Here is a 26,220-nt window from a genome sequence, read left to right as displayed (position 1 = left end):
CACACAGCCTGTTCTCTGTTGTTGAGGAACGGATCATGGTGGTGGTGTAAAGGTTAGGGAGAGGGGAGCTTGTGACTGCAGGTTCAGATTCAGGTTGGGGAGAGTTTGCGGAGTCCATTTTTATCTCTGTAGAAACAAGTTGGTTTGATGCATGGATGTATTTTTAAATCCTTGATAGCAACACAAAGATGGCGTCTGCTCTGTCAAAAAGAAATGCTCGCCTGGCGCATATGCAAAGGAAGTTTCCGGTATTTCTCCTGAGTTATGCAGAAGTTTCTCGGCTCAATAAAAGCTTCACAAACTTCTCCTGTTCAATGAAAGAAAGTCATAGTTGACTTGCAGTTCAAGATGGTCTGTGACAGTTTCACTAACGTCTCGAGTGATTAGTACATTTTCAATCGGGGAGAAGTCCAAATGGGAACACAAATTTATGTTGACATCTCTTCCACCAAAAAGACACATGACTGCATGAAGTCAGATAAAGGATCAATGACTTTAGAAGACAAGACCAACATATTCAACTAATCCTCGCTGCTGCCCTGCACTCTCTCTCTCATTCAAACCTATTCTAACTGTGTTTTGTCATTACCGTAAAATCCAGAATATAAGTTGCACCGGAATATTAGACGTACCTCTGTTTTTGGAGGTATCCCAGAGGGGAAAAGGTTTTCTATAGCTATTTATTAATTAAAAACGCATGTAAAAGTTATTTCAACACTACTTAAATTTATTTTCATTTAAAACACACACAAATTACAGCCTGCCATCTGTTTAGCCATGTCCAGTTTGCAATCTGGTGCGGTAGCTAGCAGTAGCTGGCAGCCTACGGTGCCGTGACAAAGTGTTAGCAACAATCAGGTTAGTTTACATCACTTAAAACAGTGAGGAAAACAGCTGCGGGATATTGTAAACAGGAGATATTGTAGTGGCTTGGACCTGGAAACAGTTTAATGCAGTGATGTGACATCACCACTTAACAACCGACAACTTTATCTTGATTAAAGCGCCATTGCCACCGAATTTTACGGTAATTATCTTGCTTATATTTCCCGGATATCAAAGTGGACTTTCCCCTCTAAGCTGAGCACACACGTTCATATAGAGCATATAACATGACAGTCAGACAGGTTAATAAGGGGGATGTCTTCTGATTATTTTGCCAACAAGAGGGCTGGAATCCACCCGCATCCCCCTCATATCGCCCACTGCCTATGGGGAAAAAGGTTTCTGGGCTGCAGGTGAATTCTTAGCCGCAATACCGCGAGTGGCCACTGGGAAAATTGGAAGCACGACTGAGAGGCATTACCATGTCCACACCTTACAGGACACTACATTACATGTTTTAATGCTCAGTATGAACATAAACGCCTACCTTGTGGTTCTTGCCGTGCCGGTACACCATCCAGTCCTCCCCGTTGGTGCTGACCTCCAGTTTGAACGTTGTGACGTAGTAGGACTTCTGGGTCTCTTTGGAAACGGCCCCCTGTGTCGCGATGCCCGTTAATACCTTCAGGAAGTGGAGGTCGACCTGGAGCGAGAAAAAGGAAACGATTCAAGACCGGATTTCCTTTCATAAAGATGTTTTCTTAATAACACAGGGGCAGGATGAGTGTGCAGATTGCTGCGGGGATTTATGGTGGTCAGTGCTGATGTAGATAACAGAGACAGACCCGCTGCGGTGCCGATCCGTCACGCAGACAGCAGGGGTTGAACGCCGACTGTGGCCTGCTGCTGAGGGACGCTTAGGTGCCGTGTGTGTGCGCCTTTGCATTGTGCGTGTGTAAAGGGGAGGAAGGCTGGAGGCAAAGATCAATGGCGGAGTGTTCGGATGCATTCCTGAAGAGCACCTTCATCAATCACCGGCTCCTCGCCGCTCTCCTCAGCGCCGTGTGTGCGTCTGTGTTTGCATGCATTCGCGTGGGCCAGTGTGTGTTCGAGACAGGAAAGATTGAGAGCGCAGAAGCACTTCCTTATCATCGGTTCACAGTTCCTCCATTTCCTCTCCGCGCGTGTGTGTGTCCTGCTGTCCGTCCTCACTGTATACAAGATGCTTTTTACCCGCAGCATCTTCTCCTTTACTCAAGCAGCACTTTTTTGTGTCCTCGGCGAGTGAAAGTGAGGCTGAATCTGATTCTGTTTATGTGGCGTTTTGCTTGGTAACATCTCTTGAAATCGATGTACATTCATTTGACTTGTTCAGTCACTGCTTCAATCTATGAATATGTATAATAGAAAAGCATCTGACCTGTATGTACTCCTTGTTGCTGTCCTCTGAAGGCGTCCAGGCGTTGTCGTCGTTGTTGAGGCGGGCCTGGCGTGGCAGCCAGCGGTTGTCGTAGAAGGACGTTGAAGCTGAGATCTGATCGTCGCTGATCTTCCCCGACTCCATCCCGAGCGCCATGCTGCAGTGGAACGCTGACGGGAGAGAGAAGAGAGGAAGCAGAGTGTTAACTGTGTGTTTGTCGCTTAGATAAAGAGAAGAAAACAGAAGAGAAGGAAAGATGAAAAGAGACGATCTAAGCAGCACATTATAGAGCTTAAAGATGGAGACGGATCCAGACAGAGAGAGGGCAAAGGGAGACAGAAGGCAGCCCAACAGGTGAGCGGAGGTAAATTGAGGTGAAGTTAATTTATATTCCAAAAAGAATCTGTGAAGCAGTGCTCTCTTAGGATGGAGCAAAATAGACGGAGAGAGGTGAAAGAGAGCTTTGAGATTGAAATAGCATTAAAGTAGGAACGGCATAAAAAAGATGGAGGGGGTAGGAGGAGTGTCAGCAGAGACGACTGTTGAAAGAGAAGGAGTAGAGGTGGGAACAGACACAGGTAAACAAACCCGCACAGAGAGCACACTGGCTTAAAGTTATCTGGCACTCACAGTCGCTGACTTCTTTGTGCGTCATGTTGTACCGGGCGGAGAAGCCGTCTTTGGCCACGGCCATGTCGGTGTGGAAGGAGAGCGACAGGAGCCCGGACGACGACTGGATCTCTGGAGGGATCTTTGTGCCGCAGTACCGGCCGATCAGAGGAGCCACTGTGGACACAGATAAATCACACTGATGTAAACATGATTTGGATAAAGGGAACATTTTTTATACACTACTTGGTGGCTCTAAAGATGCATTTTTGAAACCGCTCTCTTATCTTACAGGCCATTGGAAGTTGTTTGTCCATCGGTGCCTTCGCCAGGTAGTTTTTTGTGTTATGTATGTTAACCTGTTGGAGCAAGACTAACCATTTAAACACCCCCTCAATTAACCAATTAAGGCAGCAGTGGACTGTGAATCACAAGTTCCTTAAAGTAAAATTACTCATTTTGTCAATGGAGTCTGGTGGCTTTACAGAAGACGGAGAAAGAGGTGTTTCTGGATTAAAAAACAACTCTCTCTTCAACAAAAGGTCCATTTTTGTAGCGTTTCTTCCCCCTAATGTTGTAAATAAGTTGTAATATGTGCCACTCCTGTCAGCTCAGAACAGGAAACAGAGGCTCACACACAGGCTAGCCAACATTGGACAGTAGATGATTGTCGCCTGGTCTGATGAGTCTCGATCTCTGTACTCAGATGGCCTCCACAGTCACCGCTTGGAATGTGGTGGAATGGGAGATTCGCCTCATGGATGTGCAGCCAACAATTCTGCAGCAACTGCGCGATGCCGTCATGTCAGTATTGAGCAACATCTCTGAGGAATGTTTCCAGCACCTTGTTGAATCTGTGCCACGAAGAATTAAGGCGGTTCTGACGGCAAAATGGGGTCCAACCAGGTACTAGCAGTGGCTGGTTAGTGTATGTAAAAATCGACCCTGTAAAATGCCAGCATTGCCCTTTTATAAGCGTCCTTTTTAAGTTGTTTTCAGGCAGATAAAGCCTCTTTAAACACTTGGTTAATAAGAGGGAAAATGGGTTTTTTCTTTGTCTGGCAGCATCAAACAACAACACATCCCCTCTATTCAAATCAGACAAAGGAATCCAGCTCTGCAAAGAAAGGTTCCCAGTGGCCACGCTGCTTCAGTAAGTGTTGTCTAATGAGTCGCAGCATGCTTTCTTCCTCCCATCATGTCCCTCCCTCCCTCCTCTCCCCTGTCCGTCCCTCCATCTGCCGTGTGTGTCTCAGCCAGCACCCAGCAGGGGGACTGGAATCCCTGCCTTAATGCAAGCTGCACTGGGATCAGCTGCAAACACACACATACATTCACACACACACTAGTGGGGATTACAGCAGTCTCAAGAGTAGCTCCCTCACCAGACGCCAAATTCTTCACCCCTCCGTCTTGTCTTTCAATGCCTGAGGACTCGTCTCCCTGGAACTGGGTTACACTTTAATTTCCTCCTAATTCTCAACTTTAAATGGTATAAATTGTTTTCAGCTATCAAAGCTGCCAAATTCAAGGCTATAATTGGAATTTTAAATCCTCTTTGGATCCCTTTTTAGCAACTGAAAATAGAATAATTAGAGCAAATCCTCAGTTCTCGGCTTAATTTTTTTAAAAAGGGGGAAAAAGACGGAGAGAGAAATGGGAAGTGAGCCTCTCACCACCACTAATGGGGTTTTCATCAGCACTACAGCAGCCAACATTAGCCTATGGCGGTCTCTATCAAAGCCTTTGATAACATCATCAAATGTTTTTTCTCGCCACTTCCTGATCTCGGCTGATAGGCCACTTTCCAAACGCTCCGCGCCTCCCATTGGACGCAAACAGATGCATATCGTGGCCGTCACTCTCACTCGGCCCGGGGGAGGAAGGAAGCTCTAAAGTGATAAGGAGGGAGGACAGGGAGGATAGGAAGGGGGTGATGAAGGGTGTTATTATGTAGAGGGGAGAGGGGCATGGGAAAGGGCTGCTCCTCAGGGGTGTCCGAGCACTTATGGCTCGCCGTGTGAAATAATGTTTCCTCTATGTAACGTGGAGGAATGTAAGGAAAGGCTGCGGACATCAAAGAGCGCGAGGGCGGCTCAGGAAATTGAACAGTGGTATGAAAATGTCTGGGTGAGAATGTGCCGGAGTGCATGAGTCTGAATGTAGATATGGAGGCCGAGTGTGTGTGTGTGTGTGTGTGTGTGTGCGTGTGTGTGCGTGTTATCCCAGAACACATAAAGATCGATTTTCCAAGCATGTTTTCATGCACCTTAAAGGGAATTCCACTTTTTTTTTTTTTGAAGTAGTAAGAGTGAAACTGTCTGACTAGATTAAGGAAGATCCGTGCAGAGATTTACCTTTTTGTTAAAGAAAAAGACCCTTTTTCTTACCATAAAACAGCCGTTACTTTGCTCTCTCCAACACCACCAGACTCCATTGACAAAAACAGCAATTTTACCTTGCAGAGCATGGAAGTTGCTTGTCTAACGCTGCCTCTAATGGATATTAGTTTTGTTATGTGTCACTAAAAGCAACAATTTCCAACAATAAAGTCACACAATAACACAAAAAACAACTCATTGGTCGATGCTGCGGTTGACCAGCAGCACCTGTAATCTGCAACGTAAAATGACTGTTTTTTCAATGGAGTCTGGTGGCTTTGAAAAGAGCGATGTTACTGCCGTTTCTGGTTGAAATAAAATGATCTTACTCTCTTATTTCTTTAGGAAGTTAAACCATGATGTTGTCAGACTCTTTGAATCACACTTTGAGGCCGTCAGTGGCAACAACAACAACTTTTAGTGGACGTTTTTTAAGGAGGTGTATTTTCCCGAAAAGGTTCATTTGCAGCCATTAATATAATTTTGGCAGTTTAAGTTTTTTGGACCATTTCCAGAACTTTTTGTACATTTAGCTCCAAGAAAAGTTAAATAAAGGCCAGTTTTAAAACACAGGACTTCCCCTTTAATACGTGATCTATAAAGGACTCAACATCAGTTTGTGTGTTATTTCTCAGATCGTGGTCTCACCTTGCGGCAGGCCGTCCCACACGTCCAGCCAGTCATACTTGCAGTCGCCCTCTCCCACCAGCAGGGGATCGTTCTCAAGGTCAAAGGTGAGGAATGTGAGGGTGATGTCCATGTGTGGCGGGGCGATGATCATGTAGGAGCACTCCAGATTGTGAGGGTATTTATCCGGGAAGCCCGGGGACTCGATCATGCCGGAGGAGCTGGTGAAGTTGCGGAAGCAGAATTCCGACCCTAGAAAGGATGAGAGGATATTTAGAAAAACAATCGGTCATATTAGGAGGAGATACAGGCAGAAGCAATCGATCACAGAGCGGTATCTCATCTGACTTGCAGAGGGTGTTTCAGGGAGTCGTTCATCACTGACTCGCAGGCGTGAATATACAATCGCTGGGATTATGAGACGCGCAGACACACACAGTTTATGGTTACTGATGGAGGAGAAAATACACAGTGGGCAAATGCTCAAGTGGGCGTGGCTAATCGCTCAGCTCCCTCTCATTGCAGTGAAACAGCCCTAAAAATGCTCCGACCTCTTCTGTGTCGAAAAAATGTGACAAAGATACAGGATGAGTGAAGAGGAAAGTAGACTGTCTGTGTGTGTGTTACTCTCTAACACACACTCACACACACCACAAACGTTGTGTAATGGTTCTAAGTGGGCCCTTTGCGGCGGCTCCTCATTATCCATGTAGATTTATGCGCCCTGGGCGGCTCACCTTGAGCTGCGGCAGCTGTGTGGCTCAGATCATGTACCCATCAGCCACTGCTCCGCGGCCCACTGGGGAGCCTGAGTCACGGACGACTGTTTATGGGCCGGCACATCAATGAGGGTGGTGGAGAGACGGTCCAGCACATGCTCACACACAGACAGGCTCATTCACAAACCCTCTCTCAGCCTGTCCGTCCGCCTTCTCAGTGAACATTTCTATCTTTACATGCCGCCTAAAAACAGTCGTGTTAAGTTAAGTCTTTGTCTATTTTTATGCCTGCCAGAAGGGCAAATATCTTCATGTGATCATTTTGCTTTTTCAATTTGTCTTTGTTCAACTGCACAAGTCACAAATGCCCGCGGTTGTAGACTTCTAAATAAACTGATGGCACTTAAATAACCGCACTTCTGGGGGCTATTTATACGTGGAAGTTGGTTTTAACAACTTCACTGCAGCTGGGCACTATTTTTCCATGTTAGGTTTAAATGAGTAATTGGTACAATTTGTTTAAGAATTGCTCCATTAGGTTGCTTCAGCCAGCAGCTGCAAGACGGCTTCAACAGGGGCAAATGCACCCACGGAAAAGTGCCTGTTGTTGCCACTGAGAGGCTCAGATTGGTTTTAAACACGTCTGCTAAAGAGGTCAACCTCTTTGTTGTGCTGTAATGTTTTTTTACACCAGAAATAAGCCATTTTATTGCTTCTTTAAAGGGGCAATTCTCCCCACTGTCAGTCAAAGCTGGTGTTCTCTGTAATCAATAGAAGCAATAACATTTGAAATTGCCGCCATAGCTGTGGAGAAAGTACAAACAGCTCGTGGTTTCGCCTATTCTTCATTCCTACAACACCCAACATGCATTGCGGATAGCGTCCTCCAAAGGAGCCAAACTGCATTTTTATTCCTACCATAATGGCATTAGTTCCCCATGATACCATGATAGGGCTGAGGTTGAAAATCAGCTAACTGGCCCTTTAAAGACACCAGACTCCATAGATAAAAACAGTAATTTAATCCTGCAGAAAACAGAAGTTGCTGTTAAACTGCTGCCTCCACCAGTTGGTCTGTTTGTGTTATTGTGCGACTTTGGTGTTTGAAATTGTCAGCCAATCCAACACAAACATTTTGGAGACTAATTGATGGACGCAGAGGGAGAAAAGCACCTCCTGTGTCCAGTGTGGTAAAATTACTGTTTTTGTCAATGGAGTCTGGTGGCTTTGAAGAGAGCGACTCTCAGTATGATAATCTGAGTCTGTCAGCTTAGGCAATCTACAGGACTACATTCAAAAACATGTAAAAATCGGCTCCAGGATTTGCCAAGAAACGCATACAACTAACATAAAACAGTCTCCCCCTTGTTGGATTTTCCCATCGTTATGTGTGTTGGAAAGCAGATACAGAGGTCAGGCTGAAGAGGCTCAGGGGAGCAGCTTCTGGTGCATTTCACACAGCGTGTCAGAGAGCTGCCAGGCTGGTTTGATAACCAGCTACATATTCATAAAAGCAGCGTTTAGCATCACAGACATGTTAATAGCACATTCCTGCTGCAGCATTCCTCCAAGGCACCAGTCCTTATTATCAGGCAGCCCTATAAAAGCAGAGAGGTCGGCCGGTTTGCTCCGGCCCTCCCCTGTCTACACTTGGTTAATGGCAGAGAACTGACCCCAATCAGTGTGAGGAGAGAGGGAAAAACTCAGGAGACACGCACCGTCTGTGTCTCTCTCGCTTTGTTTTTCCTCGTCTCCGGCAGCCTCGGTTTATCTCATTTTCCTCCCGCCTTGTTTTAATGCCTTTTTTTTGCTCCTTCAGTCACACATCAACAACGCCTCTGTGTCCAAATATCGATCTACTTTGCATGCATGTGCGTATATATTTCACTTTGCAGAAACATAAGCATGTGCAACCTCTTGTGTCGACTCCCACACACTCTGCAGCATCAAAACAACTAGAGGATCATCTGCCTTCTTGCTAGGAGCCTGTCTGCCTACACACACACACACACACACACACAGAAGTAGTCATGTTGAAATATGACGGTAATTTACAGCAAGCTGGCAGCGATATCTCCGCATCCTCTCGACTACTGCCCTCACCTCTCCGTGTTGTTCTGAATGAGTTCGCAGCAAAGAGTAAATTGCTGTGAAACCATTAAAGCAGGAAGATGCATGTGATTGTAATGTGCTCATAATGAAACAGTGAATGCACTATGCATGAGCCATATGCCATGTGAGTGTGGGTCTTTGCATGTCTTTTATTAGGCGCCTCACATGTGCATCTTCTGCTGCTGGCATGTTTTGTCTCTTTGTATAAGCCTCCCGTGTGTGTGTCTGAAGGTGTGTGTGATCGCTTCTCAGTATGTGTTAGACCCAGTAACACACTGGCCTTGTTTCTTACTGGGTCACAGTGAAGCGGTCGGGAGTCCTCCTGCAGAAAACTTCAATCTGAGCACAGCTTGACTCCATCGCCTCCAAACACACATCAGTCTGTGTTTTTCATTTTACACTCAGTGTGCACGAAATACTCGGCGCCGCCACGTGCCGCCGCCGTGTGCATGCATGTGTTCGGATTCTTGCATGTGCACCCGTGTGCGGTATGCATGAGTACCTTCTCTTTTCGTCAGCACTCATTAGTTCACAGTATATGAACACGCCGAAAACAAGTCACCCCCCTTTTTTTACCTCCCTCCGTCACCCCTCTGCCCGCGACATACACAGTCGCACATGCTTGCCGTACACAGTTGGTGCTCGCAAGTTGCCACGAGCTGTCATTTGGCGAGAGATGTTCGCTGGCAAAGAGGGGGAGGTCATGGTGTGAGTGTGTATGTGTGTGTGACGGCGGGGGGCGAGAGGGTGAGTTGCTGGGTAGAAACCACTCCACTCTTACACATGAGTGCCTGATGTAGTAGTATCTCCACATGTGTCAGGGCATTCCCCTCCTCCTCCTCCTCCTCCTCTCATCCTCTCCTCCGCTCCCTGTCTTCTCAGCAGCGACGCACAGAGTCTGTGTTCATTCACTCTTTTAACTCCGTCTCGTCTGGCGACGCCTCGCTCCTCCTGTCCTTTGCACGCTACTCTCGCTGAGGGCTCACCTCTGCGTTCACGAGTGTCTGCCGCACATCAAAAGCGCCCTCACCCTCCCGCTCTCTACCTGCCTGTCTCCCCTCTTGACATACATCTACTCCTCATGCGCAGACAGATCTCTCATGTAACCCTGCTTGAGCTCAGTTCCAGATTTCCATTGAAGAAAAAGCTCTCTCGGGGCGTCTGTGGAGATGTGTGTGCATGGGTGTGCGGCAGAAGGAAGGGGCGTGATGCACAGTAGGGGGAGGAGCGGGGTAAGGGTGGAAAACCCACAATAACAACATCATCGCAAACAAGAGGAAGACCCAACAGAAGAAAAACAACATTCTTGGCGTGGCGTGGCTCCACACTTTTATGGATCCAGAGAGACATGACTGTACATCAGCTTTATATAGAGAGGAATGCGTGCATCACAGTGACGCCTCTGTTGTGTTGAAGTGATTTTAATCTTGCAGACGTGAAGAAGCCTCCTGCTGTGTTTGTTTCAAGAATTAGTGCAGCTTTCCTGAGTCTTATTCGCCTTTTTGCTGATGACGCCTTATTATTCATTTCCAATCCCTTCATCGCTGATCACTTTTAAGCACTCATCCAGTTTATTTATTCATGAATTTAATTTACCTTCGCCAGTTAATTACTTGTGTGTAATTTCCTCGTTGGGATAAATCGGGTGTCTCAGGAATAAACAGCACATGGCAGTCAGCCATATAGTAACAGCCATCGCTGTCTCGAGGGTCGGCATCCAATCATAGCATCAGAAATACACGCCGGGCCAATGTTGTGACTGGCACATGGGAGGGGGGTCCCGCCTAAGGCTGCGCTCCCGCCGTGACCCCCACAAGATGCCATGGCAGCGGTCATGTAGGGGACCCAACGCCCTCGGGTGCGCACGCTGTTGTTTTAACTCGGGATTGGCTGCGACGCTATTTGCCCCCGCCGCGCCAGTGGTGGGCTTTGGGGATCTGGGTAAAAGGGGGCTTTGCTTGCAAGTCTTCCCCCTGTAGCCGTGGTAACAGCATCAGTATCACGTGACTGTGTAAGTGAAAGTGTATGAAGGATGGATGGAGGGTACGGGGGGCGGGGGGGTTTGGTAGACGTGGCTGAATAAAGGGTTAAGCACGCATGAGTAGGACCAAAGTAGGCCATAACAATAACAGGGAGGAGGGGAGTCGTGCACTTTCATCGTACAGCAGGGTTACTGTATGGGTGTGTGTGTAAGGGGAGGGCACGGGGGGTTGGGTGTGTAGGTGGAAGGATGTTGTTTTGGGGCAAACGCTGACCCTTACTCCCCCTCAGGAGGTGTACAAGAAGGTGGAGGGGTATCAGGATGGATGTGGAGTCAAAGGTCGACTCCCGCTCCTCCTTCCCTGGAAATAATTAGCTTTTCTCTGCACTGTACCCCGATTACACACAAACACACTGACACACAAACAGATTGCCTGTCCAATCTGAAATCCCCCGGAGTTGTTACAGTCATCGCTTATGTAACAGGGTTGACTGAACAAAACAAAAACAAGCTGTTGTAGCGTTAGTTCATCCTTCAGGAAGGAGGCCAAGATATGCTTCACACACGCTCACACACGAGCACCAGACGCACACGGTCTGACTTGTAGACACAGTGTGGCGGGGTCAGTCTGGACTGTAAGCTGTACTGTCTGTTTAAGATGTGAAGGAAGCTGACACACGCACGCACACATCCAAGCTGTGCTCTGAGATCTATATCTCTGCAGGGACGCACCCTTTAAAAACACATCGCACCCATAAACACAATCCCACACACTGTTCAGTGCAATCCAGGGTTACTCTCACACTGTTACAGCTTTGTTAGTGTCTTTAAATGCAGGAAAATACACTTAACTTCTACAATAACTGTCTTAAATACATTTATTTTCCACAATTACCGCCTTCCAAAGCTGGCCAGAAATTACAACAGCACAGAAATATAACTAAAATCCATTAATGAGGCTAAAAGTTGCTCGTGCAATTACTTCCACTCTCGTAAACAAACATATCCGAGCTGGGATCCCTGCGTTCCCCGAAGTTGCGAGCCGTGTTCAGTAGAAACCCGTGGCCCCGGCCTGCTTTAGTAAAGACAAACAGCGATGATGAGCGAGCGTGCAGGCGCTGCAAACGCCGCAATTAACACATGGCCTCAATCACGCATCCTGAATACATTTTCACTCTCTGACTCACTCCTCCTTTGTCGTTCTGTCTCCCTTCACCCCAATCATTTTCCCACCATGTCTCTCTTTCTCACACACACACACACACACACACGTGTGCAGCTATCATTCCGCCTCCTCGTACAAACACACAGACAGAATCTCACACACAACAAGCTGAGTGGAACCACCCACACGCGCAGCGAGCAGACACCTACATGTGCTCCCACTGTGACACAATCTCTTATACCCCCGGAATTTATACCAGGATCTTGTTAATGCCATGGCAACCGCATCCCCCATCCACCCGCCTTCATCCCTCCACATGTGTGTGTGTGAGACAGATGCAATCTACACTATTACATTGCCGGGGTTCGAGCTGGTGGCCTTGGTAACAGAGCTGAACACCGAAAATCTGGGTCATATTCGTTTGACACGAAAAAATAGAGATATTTTTAAAGGTAAGAGGTAATAACTCAACGGATGACTGCTTTTTTGTGCTCCATAAACCCTTACTTTTACTTTCCTACAATTGGTTTTCTACTAAACCACTCTTAAATAAGTGTTTTCAGTGCTCTTTTCAAAGCCACCAGACTCCATTCACAAAAACAGTAATTTTACCTCGCAGAAAAACAGGAGTTGCTGGTCCACAGTTGCCTCGACTAGTAATCTTGTTCATGCTTTTGTGCTGTGTTGGATCCAAGCTAAATCTTCACAACATCAAAATTCACACAATAGCACAAACAACCTGCCGGGTCAATGCAAAAGTGGACCAGCAGCTCCCATGCTCTGCGATGAAAATCAGTGTTTTTATCAATGGAGTTTGGTGGCTTTGAAAAGAGCGACCTAACGGCCTCTGTGATGTTGTTAGACTCTTATAAGGTTTATAAATAGCCTTTAAATTAATGGCGGCTTTCTATAGAGGCCTAAAATGCTGCACAGACAATCAGCTGGTAACTCACTCGGACATAAATCTTTAATCTGCCTCAAGGCCAACTGACCATTTCACCTCTCCTTCCACTACACACATACACACACCTCTCACCTCCGCCACTAAAACAAATATACCTTCCTGAACAACCTCACCTGCAACGAGCACTTCCACGACCTCGAGAAAATTCCATTTCGCCACACACTCCTCCCCATCAATCTCCCCGCCTCCTCCTCCAATCGTAAACCTTTAACCTCTAAGCCCAACTCCAAGTTGCCTTGGAGCTCTCTCCATCATCCCAACACCTCCCTCCCGTCCTCCCCGAGCCGACCTCGCCTCCCCAGAGGAAGCGGATCCTGCTCCAATTAAGCGAGCATTCCTCGCATGCTTTCAGGCGGCTTGAAAGTAGTTTAGTAGTTTTACCCTCCTCTCTTGTTTGCATGCGCCGCTGCCTCCGCTGATGTTGGGAGTGTTGGGGTGAACGATCAAAGGTTCGGGGCCATTAACGCGGGGCAAAGAAGACTAAATCATTAACTTCAGTATTTACGCACAGCAGAGCCTTGTGTTTGGTTCAGAGGGTGGAAAAGTTGTGTAATAATCGGGTTTCCCACAAAAACCTTTGAATACTTTCAGACGCGGAGATAAAAAGTGAGCAGTAGATGCTGTTTTTGGCGTAAAAGAGACGACATGAATCAAATAAGTGTCAGAAGATTAGAACCACTAAGATAAACATCTTAGACACATTTCTCAGTTAATTAACATTTAGCTTTTCATCTAATTTTTGTTTAAATCATTAAAATGTTTCACCAAAATATCAGATGCCTTGACTGTATTAAAAAGAGTAAAACAGTCCCACAACTAAAGACATTTTAGGCACAGATTTCTGCAAAGACTGTGGATCTTTCAGGGTCTCTGAATACAAGACGACAACTTGATTCCTGTTGAGATTATTTCCCATCATGCACCTGAACATTTACAAGCAGAACAACTAACTAAAGAGCAAAAACAGAAGCAGCTGTTTGCCACAGTAGCCCTTATCTGTGCAGAGGTTTGTATTTCTAGCATCTACATTAACTGGGTTAGCATTACGAGTTAGCAAGCCACAAGCATACATTTACTTCCTCCCTACTTTAAACTTTTGTTAGTCATTGGGTTTACAGCCGAAATGAGCTCTTTTTGTTGGCCTTTTACGCCTTTATTTATAGAGAGGACAGTTTATAGTGTTGGAAGCTAGGAGCGGGAATCACGTGGCCCACGGTCACGATAATATCACGATACAGCTATTCTGCGATAACGGATATATTGCAAGATATACGTGTAATGATACATCACGATATCTGATGAAAAAAAAAAGGTGATGTGCAGGATAAATGTATTATTCACTGCAATTTGGTTTCACATATTTTGACACAAATTGAGATAAACAATGAGAGATCTGTTTAGAGCGCAGATTTAAAAAAAAATGTAAATATCGATATTTGGTGCCAACAATACGATAATAATGGTATCACACCAGTGGGGACGACGATATATCGCAATATCGATATTTTGTCCCACCCCTATTGGAAACAGGGGAAGAGAGATTGGGGGATGAAACGCGGCAAAGGGCCAAGGGTTGGAGCTGAACCGGGGGTCGCCGTATCGAGGACTATGACCTCCGGCGTGGGCCGCCGATCTAACCGCTGAGCTAAACCGGAGCCCAAAGGTATCTATTCCCAAAATAAAAAGTAGGTTATTATCTTAAAAATATGAGAAACAAAAAAGTAGGTTTGGTTACAAAAAAATGTTTTGACTATTTGCATCAATAAAATACACAAATCTTTGACTAACCAATCACAAACAACCTGCCAGTCATGTTTCAGGCCCTGTTGAGGGAGGGAAGCCACTGGGCTTCTTCAGGCACACTGGCACCGAGCCAAGAAAGAAGTTTAAGATGCCTTCTCTCCCGGTTTTGAACCTTTTGATTGGGTTTTCCTCAGGGTGTGGCGAGAGTCAACAGTTAACCTTTTAGCCTTCAAGAGCACCTGGCATTCACCTGGACTTTAACACCTTGCTACCGTGAGCACCCCCGGTATTCCAGGCCCACTTCCTCACCTGTTTTGAAGATCTCGTAGCGCAGAGAGAAGCCCGCCCCCTGGTGGGCGTAGTCTGACACGAATCGGATCTGGAGGGAGGCTCCGGAGGAGATGATCGGCGCCGGGGCGATGTTGCTGCAGTGTCGCCCCAGAACGTCAGCGTTTTCTGAAGTCCCGTCGCGGATCTCAATGAAGTCATACCTGATAAACAAAAAGAGAGGGAAACACCGACGTATGAGATTATTTTCATCCTTCAGAACGCGATCTTTACATCCAGTTTATATTGATTCTGACGCGGCAGGAGGGACTTAAGAGAGGAGAAGAGATCAAAGGGGAGCGGCTGAGGGGGGATATAAATAGATAGTTATGGGGTTATGCAACAAGCTAAGCTAATAAAAAACAGACAGGTGTGGAGTGGACAGAACACACAGTGTCCAAGCAAAGCATTTAGGAGCACAACAACATTAAGATGCACATAAATACGTCCTGGCTCGCAGTCAAAGCATCGCCGCTCTATTTTGCTCCTTCCCCTCAGCTGTATTCAATAAATTTAGCTCTTCCGACCCAGTTCTGCTCGGGACAACTGACTCAGATCCTTTTTTACATCCGCTCGGGGCGCACAATCCTCACTTCATTGAGTCTTGAATCACAAAGCTAGAAACGGAGGGACAAAGAGGAGAGCAAGTGGCTGCAGTCGGAGGGCGAAGATGCAGCAAATAGACAGCTGGGTCGACTCATTAATAAGAAGTGCAAAAATAGACGGAGAAGCTCATGAAAAAATAAAGAGGGGAGGGCTGAGGAGGAAAGGTGAGGACACGAGCAGCACAGGACGGCTTAGACGGAGAAATTAGGATACGTAAATGTGAAGACGCCTCGCTTTGCAGCTTCCACATGCTTGCACCCTCAGCTCATCGTGACCTTTGAATGGCCAACTGACCCTGAACGATAAAAGCAAATTCTTCGCTGTCAGGTCAGCGTGTGTGTGAGTATGTTTTTATGAGTGCGTGTGAGGGTGAAAAAGAGACAGAGGGAAAGAGAGAGCCCACCTGGCTGATCCAGAATTAGCTCAGAGCCCTGTGTGTCATTCCTCCAACATTATTAGACACATGCAGCAGCAGAGTCACACACAGAGGAGACACGCACACACTTCACTGTCTGCAGCTGATGTTATTTCAGTCAATCACAGAAAGTGACATCCTTTGCGTTCATGTGTGGGTTGAATTTTTAAGAATTTCTCTTCTTCTTTTCTACTGCAGGAACCTTCCCCATGGACCTCGATTCATCATATAAATTAAGTTCTGGGGACAAATATTCTACCCTTTAACTTCACTTAAGTTGTTATTAAGTGTTTGACAACACAGCAGAAAGGTTTCCTTAAAGAGACAGACGAGTTTTTTACAGAGGAAAATCATTTTTTGGACCAGAAACAGCCGTTACATCGCTCTCTTTAAACACACCAAACTCCATTGAAAAAAAACAGCAATTTTATCTTGCAAAACAAATTAGTCACTGGTAGTTAATTTGTTGTCTTTTTGTGTGACATGTTGTTGTAAACAGTAAGTGGACGTTCAACACAATATTTGTGGAACAAAATATCACAACAAATTAACCCAACAAGGCAGCGTTAGACCAGAATCTCCTGTTTACTACAAGGTAAAATTGCTGTTTTTGCTTGTGTGTGTGTTGCTGCTCTGTGTGCGCATCTGTATTTTCTGCTAAATAAGCATGCTGTTGTATTTGAAGTTGCGCAACTGTGAATAATTCCCTTGTAATTTTTGTTTCCATATTATTCATCCCTGGTTTTCTCTCTCTCTCTCTGCAGAGCTAACAAGTGTCTGTGCGCCCCCCTGACTGTGATTCCCTGCGTAACTAACTGCATCGCCACAGGAGCCCTGCAGCTACACCGAGGACACCCCGTCCCGACGAACACACACTCCTCTCAATTAGCCCATATGACGAAGCTGTCAAAAAACAACAGGGCCGCTGTTGTCTTGATAATTACTGTGATGGGCTCTGTGATGCTGAAAGACCCTTTTTTTTAAACAGCATCTTGTTGTTTCTTCTCACCAAGTAAAAGTAAACCTGAGGTGGAATCGGCTCTCCTCTGTGTTTCCCTGCTGCAGCTCAGCGCTAAGACTTCTTTTGTACTGCAGCTTGGAATAAAACCTGGATTAAGAAGAGTCACTAAGCCTCTTTTTTTTTTGGCAATCTCATTCCTGCAGCGCATTCCTTATACAGAGCATGCAAGACCGAGGCTGCTGATGGAGGGATAATCCCAATCGCATTAATCTGGGTCACCGTGGCAGGTGACAGGTGAGGATTCAAGTGTTTAAACGCGGCAATGAGCCTGCGCTGTCACCACAGCACTGTCAGAGCCGTGAAGCATCTGACGGATGAAAGTGTGGGAGGGGATACCTTTCAGTGACGGAGGCTTTAATGAAGGTTACACATCAGCAGGTACTGTTTGGTGAAATCGTGATGAGGCTAATTTGGAGACGGTAGCACCAACACCATTTCTCTCGTCACGACAAGTCCCCTGCAGCTCAGGCAATGTCAGAGGAGCTTTGACAAATCAGACAAACTTGCACACAAAGTTTCTTAAGTTATCTCAGCGTGGGACTCAAATTTTAATGTTAATGTGGGGAGCTACTTTGAAAGCTTTGCATGCTGTCAAATACTTCTCGAAGGGAAGTTAGAGTACAGAAAAGGTAGCTAGGGAGGAATTTAGCTCTGTTAACTAAAGCTACTGATCCAGTCATCCTCAGGCTCATCCTGCCTTTATCTAACCTATCGGGGCCAAGCCACAACTGCATTCACACTATTGCAAATAGGAAATATTGATCTTACACGAGTGCATTATCCCTTTTGTAGTGTGTGTGTGTGATCTCCTGCTCGAGGCTGGGCATCTTTCTATGATCTATTCCATCACAAAACAATACAAGGTCAAAACCTAGTATGTGGCTGACTGCGTCAGGTCAACATGCGCTTTTGGGGGCAATGTGTTCCAAGGCAGGTGCGCGCTGTGGACGTAGGTGAAGACAGTGGACCAGCAGCAGAGGAGCAGCCCCGCATACTCCCCTAACAAAGTATCCAGAGCCGTATAGACAGAAAGTACCGTCACTCGCTCACTCAGTCAGTCAGGTACAGACCCGTATGTAGGGCTGACCCCGGCGTTCAGCCTAAAACATACTGCAAGTCTTGTATGTACGTGCATTAAACAGATTTTCCTACAAATACGGCAGATATCAAATCCATGAGATGTCCAGAAAGTGTGACATAAATGATCAGGGTGGTGGGCTTCAGTCCACAAACATTTCCTGCATTTTTTGCATCAATTTGTACTTTTTCGGATTATTTGTTGCATCAAGGAATCGGATTTTCAAAATAAAAGTCTGTCTTATTGCAAATGCATGTCATCTTTCCCTTGTGTTCCCCCAAAATCTTCACCTATGAGCTCAGGTAAGATTCTTCCGAACCAAACACCAAGACGACAAATATGTTCACGACTTCAAGGCTCAAGTTTGTATTTAATTTTCAGTCTTAGCATCGTTCCTAATAACGCTCTTCCAAAGAGACATAGTACCTGTAGTTTTCACGCATCGATCCAGAAACCTGGAGATCAGAGAGGTTTATTTTGTAAAGACGCTGTTGCCATGTGAGCGCAGAGTCCTTCTGCACATTGGTACAAAAAGGTCAAGTGTGTAGTGGCGGCGGCCTGACGAATGCATTTGCTGTGCATGCCTTCACAGTGGTCAGGATGAAAGAATACTGGGACTGGTGAAGCAGAAAAATAAGACATCATTCCTCGTCTTTGTTTCAGCACTTTACAGCAGCAAAACATTCATCTTCTTCATTTACAATGCAGATGTAAGTTTAGGTTAACTACCAGCAAGATTATGCAAAACTGCGTCTTTAACCGACTGAAACGACTGGAAAACTTTTGAACTGATGGGGAGAGTGGGAACAAGGGTGGAATCATGTTGGATTATGGGAACTGCAGGCTCCAGCATTTCGCCTAAACGTCAGGACGTAAGCGCCGTTCTGCGCTGAAACAAACGAGCAGGTCTGAAGCCAGTAAAGAAGCCAATTGTCCGGCTCTCCTCGACGCGTTTGGTCGTAATCCAGCATTACAGAGGCGATCGCACAGGCTTTAGCGGCGAGCTCCCACGGTGAGCCTGTAAGAGCCACGGCTATCCCTGAGCACGCCTGCTTAGGGCTGTAACTGACACATGCTTAGGGAAAACACACACTCCAACATGTGCCAACAAACACACACACACACACATGCAGACAGACAGACGTGCGCGCGGGGAGGCGTGCGCGTACACACTTAGCGCCGTATCGCCAACACGGAGGATAAAAGGCCTGCGAAAGAGCTGAGAGCCTAATTAGGTTTTAATTGATTTTGGAGTGGGTCTCTCTCTCTCTGTCTTTCTGTCTCGCTCGCTCCTGTCGTGGATTAGCGTCAGTGAGTGAGTGTTCCTCAGATGTGATTATTGACCTGTTCGCTCAGCCTCTCCCCGGGCTCTCATGAATACATGCATGAGGGCCTGACGTGTGAGAGCCCACTGTCTGTCTCTCTCAGCACACACACACACACACACATTCCACAACACTGCACACATAAATCATTTTTTTTACACACATAAGCACCACATACCGCTCACAACACACGCACGCAGCCCCGATCCAGCTTCCATTAGCGCCCGTTTGGATGCAAACCCCGCCTTTTGTCTGACACCATGCATTCCCCGTTGCCAGCTTTCTGTCTGTCTGTCTGGCAGTCTGTCTGACTCTGCATGACACCAGTCTCACTCCCCCTCCCCCCACATCGCCCACAGAGACTAGCTGGACCAGACAGCGAGGGGTTAAGGGAACTGAAAACCCTAAAGGGACAGTAACTCTCCACCAGTCCAGACACGTCCGCTCTTCCTCTGCTCTCACACGTGGCTCCGCCCCTCCGACTCAACCACTAATTGTGTTTCACACCTTTGCTGTTCGTTGGGACGGCCGACCTGCAGCCTCCTAAACACACAGACATGCTGTGTGTGTGTTTATTTATAGCTCTGTGCCTCAGATGGAGTCGCTCCGTTCTGACACTTGCTATTTTGAGTGCAGACGTGCATGCACAGAATTATAGCAGAGTGCAAAGCACCAACAGTACCTGGGTAATACAGGACTGGCCTCTGCTTGAACAAAGGAGACGGGAGGTGGAAAAGGAGGAGAAGAAGAAAAAGACAGAAAGAAGACAGAAGAAGGAAGAGAAAGAGGGAGTAGGAAGAAGAAGGGGCGAATAACAGAGAAAAAAAGACAAAAATAAGAGAAAGAAGTAGAAGGAGGCTAGAAGAAGAAGCAAACGAGAAGAAGAGATAAGAAGGAAGGAGGGGGAAGAAGGAGGAAGAAGGGAGAAGGAGTAGAGGAAGGGAGGAGGAGAAGAGAGAAGAAGTTACAGGAAGGAAAGAGAAGAAGACAGAAGAAGAAAGAATAAAAATGGAGAAGAGAGGAGGAAGAAGAGAGGAGAAGGAGGAATGAGGAGGAAGAAGAGAGAGGAAAAAGGGAGAAGAAGAGAAAGGAAGAAGATAGAAGAAGGGAGAAGACGAAGGGAAAAGGAGAGGAAGAAGAAGGGAGTTGGAGAAGAGGAATAAGAAAGAAGAAGAAGGGGAAGAAGAGGGAAGATAGAGAGGAAGAAAAACAGAAGGGGGAGGAAGACAAGGAGGAAAAAGGGAGAAGGACCAGGGGAAGGAGGAAGAAGAAAAGAGACTACAGTGAAGGAGAAGAAAAAGAAATGGCAAAAGTGAAAGAAAGACAAAAGAAGGACGAGGAAGAAGAGAGAGAAGAAGAGGAAGCACCCAAATGTTTATAAGTCACGTCCTGACTGGAGACAGCACCACCCTGCTGATACTCACACACTACACTGAGGAACACTTTGTTAGAACACCGTGTGGTATAAGAACCGACACGTCCTCTGAACTGGCCTCTCGTTGCCTTCAGCGCTCCTCTCGTGGTCACTCTCTCCACAAACACACATTTACACAAACCGTCACCACCTTGTTTCATGTTCCGTCAGATCAGCAGAGGAGCTCATCTACCTCCATGTCTCCTGAAGAACAAGCTCTGGATATCGTTTCATTTACTGTGATCTAAAAACCAACAGAAACACATAAAGCGCTCACTGTGAGCCTCAAAATTACACAAAACATTAACACGTAATTTGCTGCGGGTGCTTCGTGGTCGTCTGATTTATTGTGTTTGTGCTGATAAAAGAGCAACAGCTGTTGGAGGATATCAGGAAACAAAACTTGGCTGCTCTCAGACACTCGAGGCCGTCGGCTCCTCTCTCCGAGCTCAGAAAGCCTCCACATCCCGGAGCTGTAAACAAAGAACAACTGCCTGTCGCTTCTCTCGTCTCCTTCCTCGTGATGTACAGAAGCAGAAATTAAGGAAGGCTGGAAGGGCGTACAGTACACACACACACACACACACACACACACTCCTCCCGCCCTGGATGGGGACTCTAATAAACCATAAGTGCCTCTGAAATATTAACTAGATGCTGCGAGCAAAATCCCTGCAGATCTGCCGAGCCTGCCATCTTCAATCTATCCCAAAAAACAAATAGCACTCCTCCTCGTCCTCCTCCTCCTCGTCCTCTCCTCCTGCCGTCCATCACACGCTCATACTTACAGATGACGGGGGCCAAACCACTGACCACAGGCAGTCTGCGCTCGGCCCCCTGGACCTTCTAGTGCCTCATCGATCGGAAACATCAGACTGTAACTGCAGTCTGAGCTGAGGCAGTGACCCTGCTGCCCCTGCTGGACGCCTTTTAATCGACCTCGATCAGCCAATATTTACGGCGCAGGTTTAATACGCTCGGGTGCAGCTCATGCAGACGCTCACGTTTGCTCCAGCAAAGTCCTGTTATCAGTTGTTTTTGTTTTGCAGGTGTAGAAACATAAGATTTGTAAATGTGTGCAGAAACTGTGTCCAGGTTATAGACACACAAATTTCCTACGTGCACGTGTGAACCTGAAGCTACGGGCACCACTTTTCTTTACGCTTCAGCCAATCAGCTCGTCTGATTTTGCAAGCTCAAAATCTTTAAACTCCGTGTGATTCCTGCTGCAATAAACAAAGTCTAAATCAGACTGTTTTTAATGTTATACTGTCAGCTTTTTGCTCACCTGTACAGTTATTAATCACACCTGCTGCACATATTTTATATTCTATACATTGTTTTGATACTGCCTATTTTTCATCTTGTTCAATTTAAGTCTAAACCTGATTCTGATCCTGAAGTCAAAGCTTTGTTTGAGCTTTTAGCCGTCAAATTAGATCCATTTATTTGATCAATTATATTTAAATAAAGACAAATCAATCAATGTAAGAAACAGAAAAATTAAGTGAATGTAGAATTAACTATAAACTGCTGGTGCATCAGATTGGCAGTCGGTGTGACTAAAGCTCGCTTTGTTTTAGACCAGTGAGGACGACTGGCTGCCGGCGTCTTAAGGATTGATGTTGAAGTTATTGTCTTTGTGTTAAAGGCTCTTAAAGGTTTGGGACCGGCCTACATGAAATAATATTTATTTGGAACGTTTCGGTGCTAAACCTTCATCAGGCAAACAGCACCTGTTCTGCAAACTTTGCTCCTGACAGCATTTAGGTCCGACTGGAAATGTGACGTGTGGCGTTTGAGTGACAGAGGAAAAAACTGTGCTTCACAGCTAATATTGGACCTTTTGTTTTATTACAGTTTTACATTTTATGTAAGCATTAGTTCATTTATTAAACCTGGGATTTTAAGTAGGCAAGCTATAGGTCACTGGGTCCACCTTCGGTTGGCGTCACATAACCGCGGCATTGCAGTCATGCGGTTACCGTGACAGCGCTAAACCACATAAATCTGCAGCTCTTTGAGTTCCTCCTCCTGTATTAAATGTGTTAAATAAATAAAGGTTATTCTTATTGTTTTTATTAGAAACTGTAACATTAATGTGTCCTTTATAACCAGAGTTTTCATCCTCCACTCCAGTATGTGCTATTGATTGCTCTTGCCTGGCACAAAACCGTACACAGGCTCTAATATCGCTGCTTTTTACATTCTAATCACACCTGTTACTCATTAAATCATCATTACAGCCCTGCCTGCTTTAACAGTCATGACCGCCGCACGCTGATGACCGTGATCTTGCCCTGAACGCCGCCCATGAGCCGGATATCGACACATCAGAACCTGAACAACTCCCTTCAGTCGTGACCTCTGGCCGCTCATCTGTCTCTGCTTTCATCCTTAACCATCACCCTCCTCCTCCTGCCCCTTCATCTCCTCCTTCGCCCTCACTCCCTCCGGCCTTTGCTGATCATCTATCGATTTCCCATTACAAGCGGAATACAGACATTGATCCCACACCTCTCTGCTCGCCCCGTGGGTAAACGTAAGAGGGTGATATTATGCGCACACACACACACACACGCTCAGAGCTGCTGGATTCATCTCTCACTGCGAACAGGCGTGTCACAAGCCGCGAGGATTTATGATGTGTGTGTTATAAAGTTATACCTTCAAATGCTCACACCTTGGGCTGCGTTCAATAACAAATAACCAAATAAAAAGTGAGGGAATAAAAAGCAGAGGTGGGAGAAATGGATCTTCCTGAATGACTACAGTCTCATGGCGCGTGTGTGTGTGTGTGTGCGTCTCAATGTTTAATTTAAGTGTGCAAAAATAAAACGCTCCCTCCTCGGGCGAGCGGAGGGGGGGAATGAAAGAACAAAAGGGAGGATAAAGAAAGATGAAGGGAGAGAGAGAGAGAGCCGGAGCGAAGGGGAAGGAAGGGAGAAACGCCTCCACCTCTCCCTCCCTCCTCCTCCTCTTCCTCAGCTGCTGGTACATCACTAGGTAGCATCCTGGGGCTCGGAGATGGCAGATTGCATTAGAGATATGGGCCTGATATTTCATCTAGCCTTTATTACATTTACTTCGCATCAATCGGCTGGCAACCTGGAGGTAAGAGCTATTTGGCACGCGGCCGGGCTCCCCCCCCTGAAATGAAATCCTGAATTAAAGTGCCACCTCAGACACGGAGCGCCTGCCGATTTGATTGCTGCAGTACAGCGGCGGTTTGGCCGCGCTGCATCGTCCGAGTACTGACTGTTTGAACCCGCCGGGGGAAAATCTCCAGCTGGCCGAGGATATTAGACGATCAGACCCTTTGCTTGGGCTGACTGAGCACTTCTCTCTGCTTTATAAGGGCCTAAAGTGCCCGGGGGGGATATGATGTCTGATGAGAGCTCCTGCACAGGTTGCATTCTTAAGTGTGGACGTGTGAGTGTTTCTAATGTTTCCATTTGCAATCTTTACCATGTATACGTCTTTTTAGAGCCTTCTTCTTCCAAAGAAATCCCATCAAAAAAATGTATGACACTCTGCACACGCATCACAGGAAGTGAAGAGTTTCATGCTTTATAGGTCTTGCATATGGCTGTTGCATAAAAGCTTCATAGTGCCGCCTTCAAGATTTTAAGGAAGCAGCCCCGGCAGCATGTTTCACCTATTTGTATGAAATTTGGTGTGCATATGCATCATGTCCAGACCTACAAAAAAGTCTCTTGGAGCAAATCCCAAAACCCAACAGGAAGTCGGCCATTTTGACTTTATTTTGAAATTTTGGTGAGGTTTTTTTTGCCATCTAAATGAAACTTTGTCAGGATTTAGATAAGAACCTTACAGATGACAATGTACTCAAATGTTGCCTTGTGTGACTTCATTCCATACATAGTGTGGTTTTACCCATTCTACATTCCTACAACACCCAGCATGCATTGCGCCCCTCCCTCTGAAAGGAACGGCCCAGCGAGAGACGCTGGAGTGAAATACTACCGTTTCTCTGCAGGTGACGGTTCAGAGCGGGACAGAATCTGAAACACGTCGAGAATATACCGGTGGATCGTCTAAAAAGTCTTCAGGTCTGCAGTCTACATTTCAAACCTGACGATTCTGAACGAGACATGACATCGGAGGTGGGCGTCACAGATTGAGGAAGTGTAATTTAGCAAGCTTCCTGTTTTCCAGGGCCCATTGAAGAAGCGGATTACGTCCTCCAAAGGCACAGAGCCAGATTGCATTTTTCCCACCATAATGGCATTAGCTCCCCATGATAGCATGATAGGACTGAGGGTGAATCTCGGCGAACTGGCCCTTTAATGTACAGCAACATAATGCATTATTAGTATGTGTTCTCTCGCGCCAAACAGTGGATAAAGGTGCGAGGGCCCATTCATTGCTCTTCTTTGTTCCCACCATCAGCAGTCTACACCACAGAGCTCTGCGTCTTCAGGTAACACACTCCGCTCCTCTCTGCTCCTGACTCTGTAATCCCAGCTGTCACGCAGATTTTTCAGCCTTGACCGAGATGCTGAGCCCTCCACCACCTCTGCTCTCCCCCCTCCGGCTCCCCTCTGCCCTAACCATCGCGGAGCACCGTGAAAACATTCAAAAATCTCCTCTCTGCTCGCTCACACTGCCGTGCCTAATCATACAGGGGGGTAGGGGGGGGAAGGAAGCTACCCGTAACAGCGCTACAGGGCTCGGATCAATCCGGAGTAAAAAGCATAACGTTGGACGGAGAGAGCAGGAATATCGAGCCGTACTTTGGCTTTTTCCACTTATTTCTGCTGCTTTTTCGGCGCCCAAAAGGGAAATGCATCCAGAAGGGCAAACACATTAGTGCTGGAGGTTATGCATAAATAAATGTTGGCATGATCCCCGATTTCTCTAATGGGCCTTTAAAGCGGGGGTTATCTCGGGGAGAGCGGACGGAGAGATGCATGCAGGGAAGAGCTGCTCTTACAAGCTAACTCGCATGCTTGTAGAGTTACTCACATGTAGACGATTCCTCCCACCCACGCTCTTTGAGTCGCCTGCACACACACACACTCGTACACGCAGGGTGAAGGGGAGACTGAGTAGGAGTGTGTGGTAGAGGGCAGGCCAAGGCCTCGGTCCCTCCAGGCGAGCGTAAAAAAAGGAAAAAGAAGAATAACCCCTTTCCTAGTAAAACCCTCCGCAGAGAGGAGGAAAAGAGGAGGCATTTCAGCTCCCTCCTCCTCCTCCTCCTCCTCCCTCGGCCTCCTCCTGCCCCGCACGCCTCGGGCTGTGAGAAACTGCTCGACACACAGCTTATCAACAGCTGAGCCGTTACTCTCTGCTACTACAGCGGGGAAGTCCAGTGTGCTGCAGTGTTACACTGGTGTACAAGTACAGAGACGCACACTGCCAGCGAGATAATTATGCAACGCTCTGCCTTTGACAGAAACCTGGAGGCACAAAGCCGACGCATCAAAATAACATTTACAGTTGGCTGCGACGTGACACGGGCGCG

At 46.6% G+C, this 26,220-nt stretch overlaps 1 protein-coding gene across 2 annotated transcripts in view; it reads right to left on the bottom strand.

Annotated features, from left to right (window-relative positions):
* Positions 1-26,220, bottom strand: part of nrp2a (neuropilin 2a) — an 84,761-nt gene that overhangs the window by 42,269 nt on the left and 16,272 nt on the right. For both annotated transcript variants that reach the window (XM_069675025.1, XM_069675026.1), the window contains exons 3-7: positions 14,856-15,037; positions 5,884-6,114; positions 2,876-3,031; positions 2,246-2,415; positions 1,373-1,528 (exon numbers count right to left, since the gene is read on the bottom strand). In XM_069675025.1, coding sequence (XP_069531126.1) covers positions 1,373-1,528; positions 2,246-2,415; positions 2,876-3,031; positions 5,884-6,114; positions 14,856-15,037 — 895 coding nt within the window. The remainder of the gene's footprint in view (positions 1-1,372; positions 1,529-2,245; positions 2,416-2,875; positions 3,032-5,883; positions 6,115-14,855; positions 15,038-26,220) is intronic.

Source organism: Semicossyphus pulcher, unplaced genomic scaffold (assembly GCF_022749685.1).
Source record: "Semicossyphus pulcher isolate SPU_LCO1_2020_fin unplaced genomic scaffold, fSemPul1.0.p SCAF_24, whole genome shotgun sequence".
NCBI lineage: Eukaryota > Metazoa > Chordata > Actinopteri > Labriformes > Labridae > Semicossyphus > Semicossyphus pulcher.
Note: the sequence above shows the minus strand (reverse complement) of the source record. Positions and strands in the feature narration are given on the sequence as shown.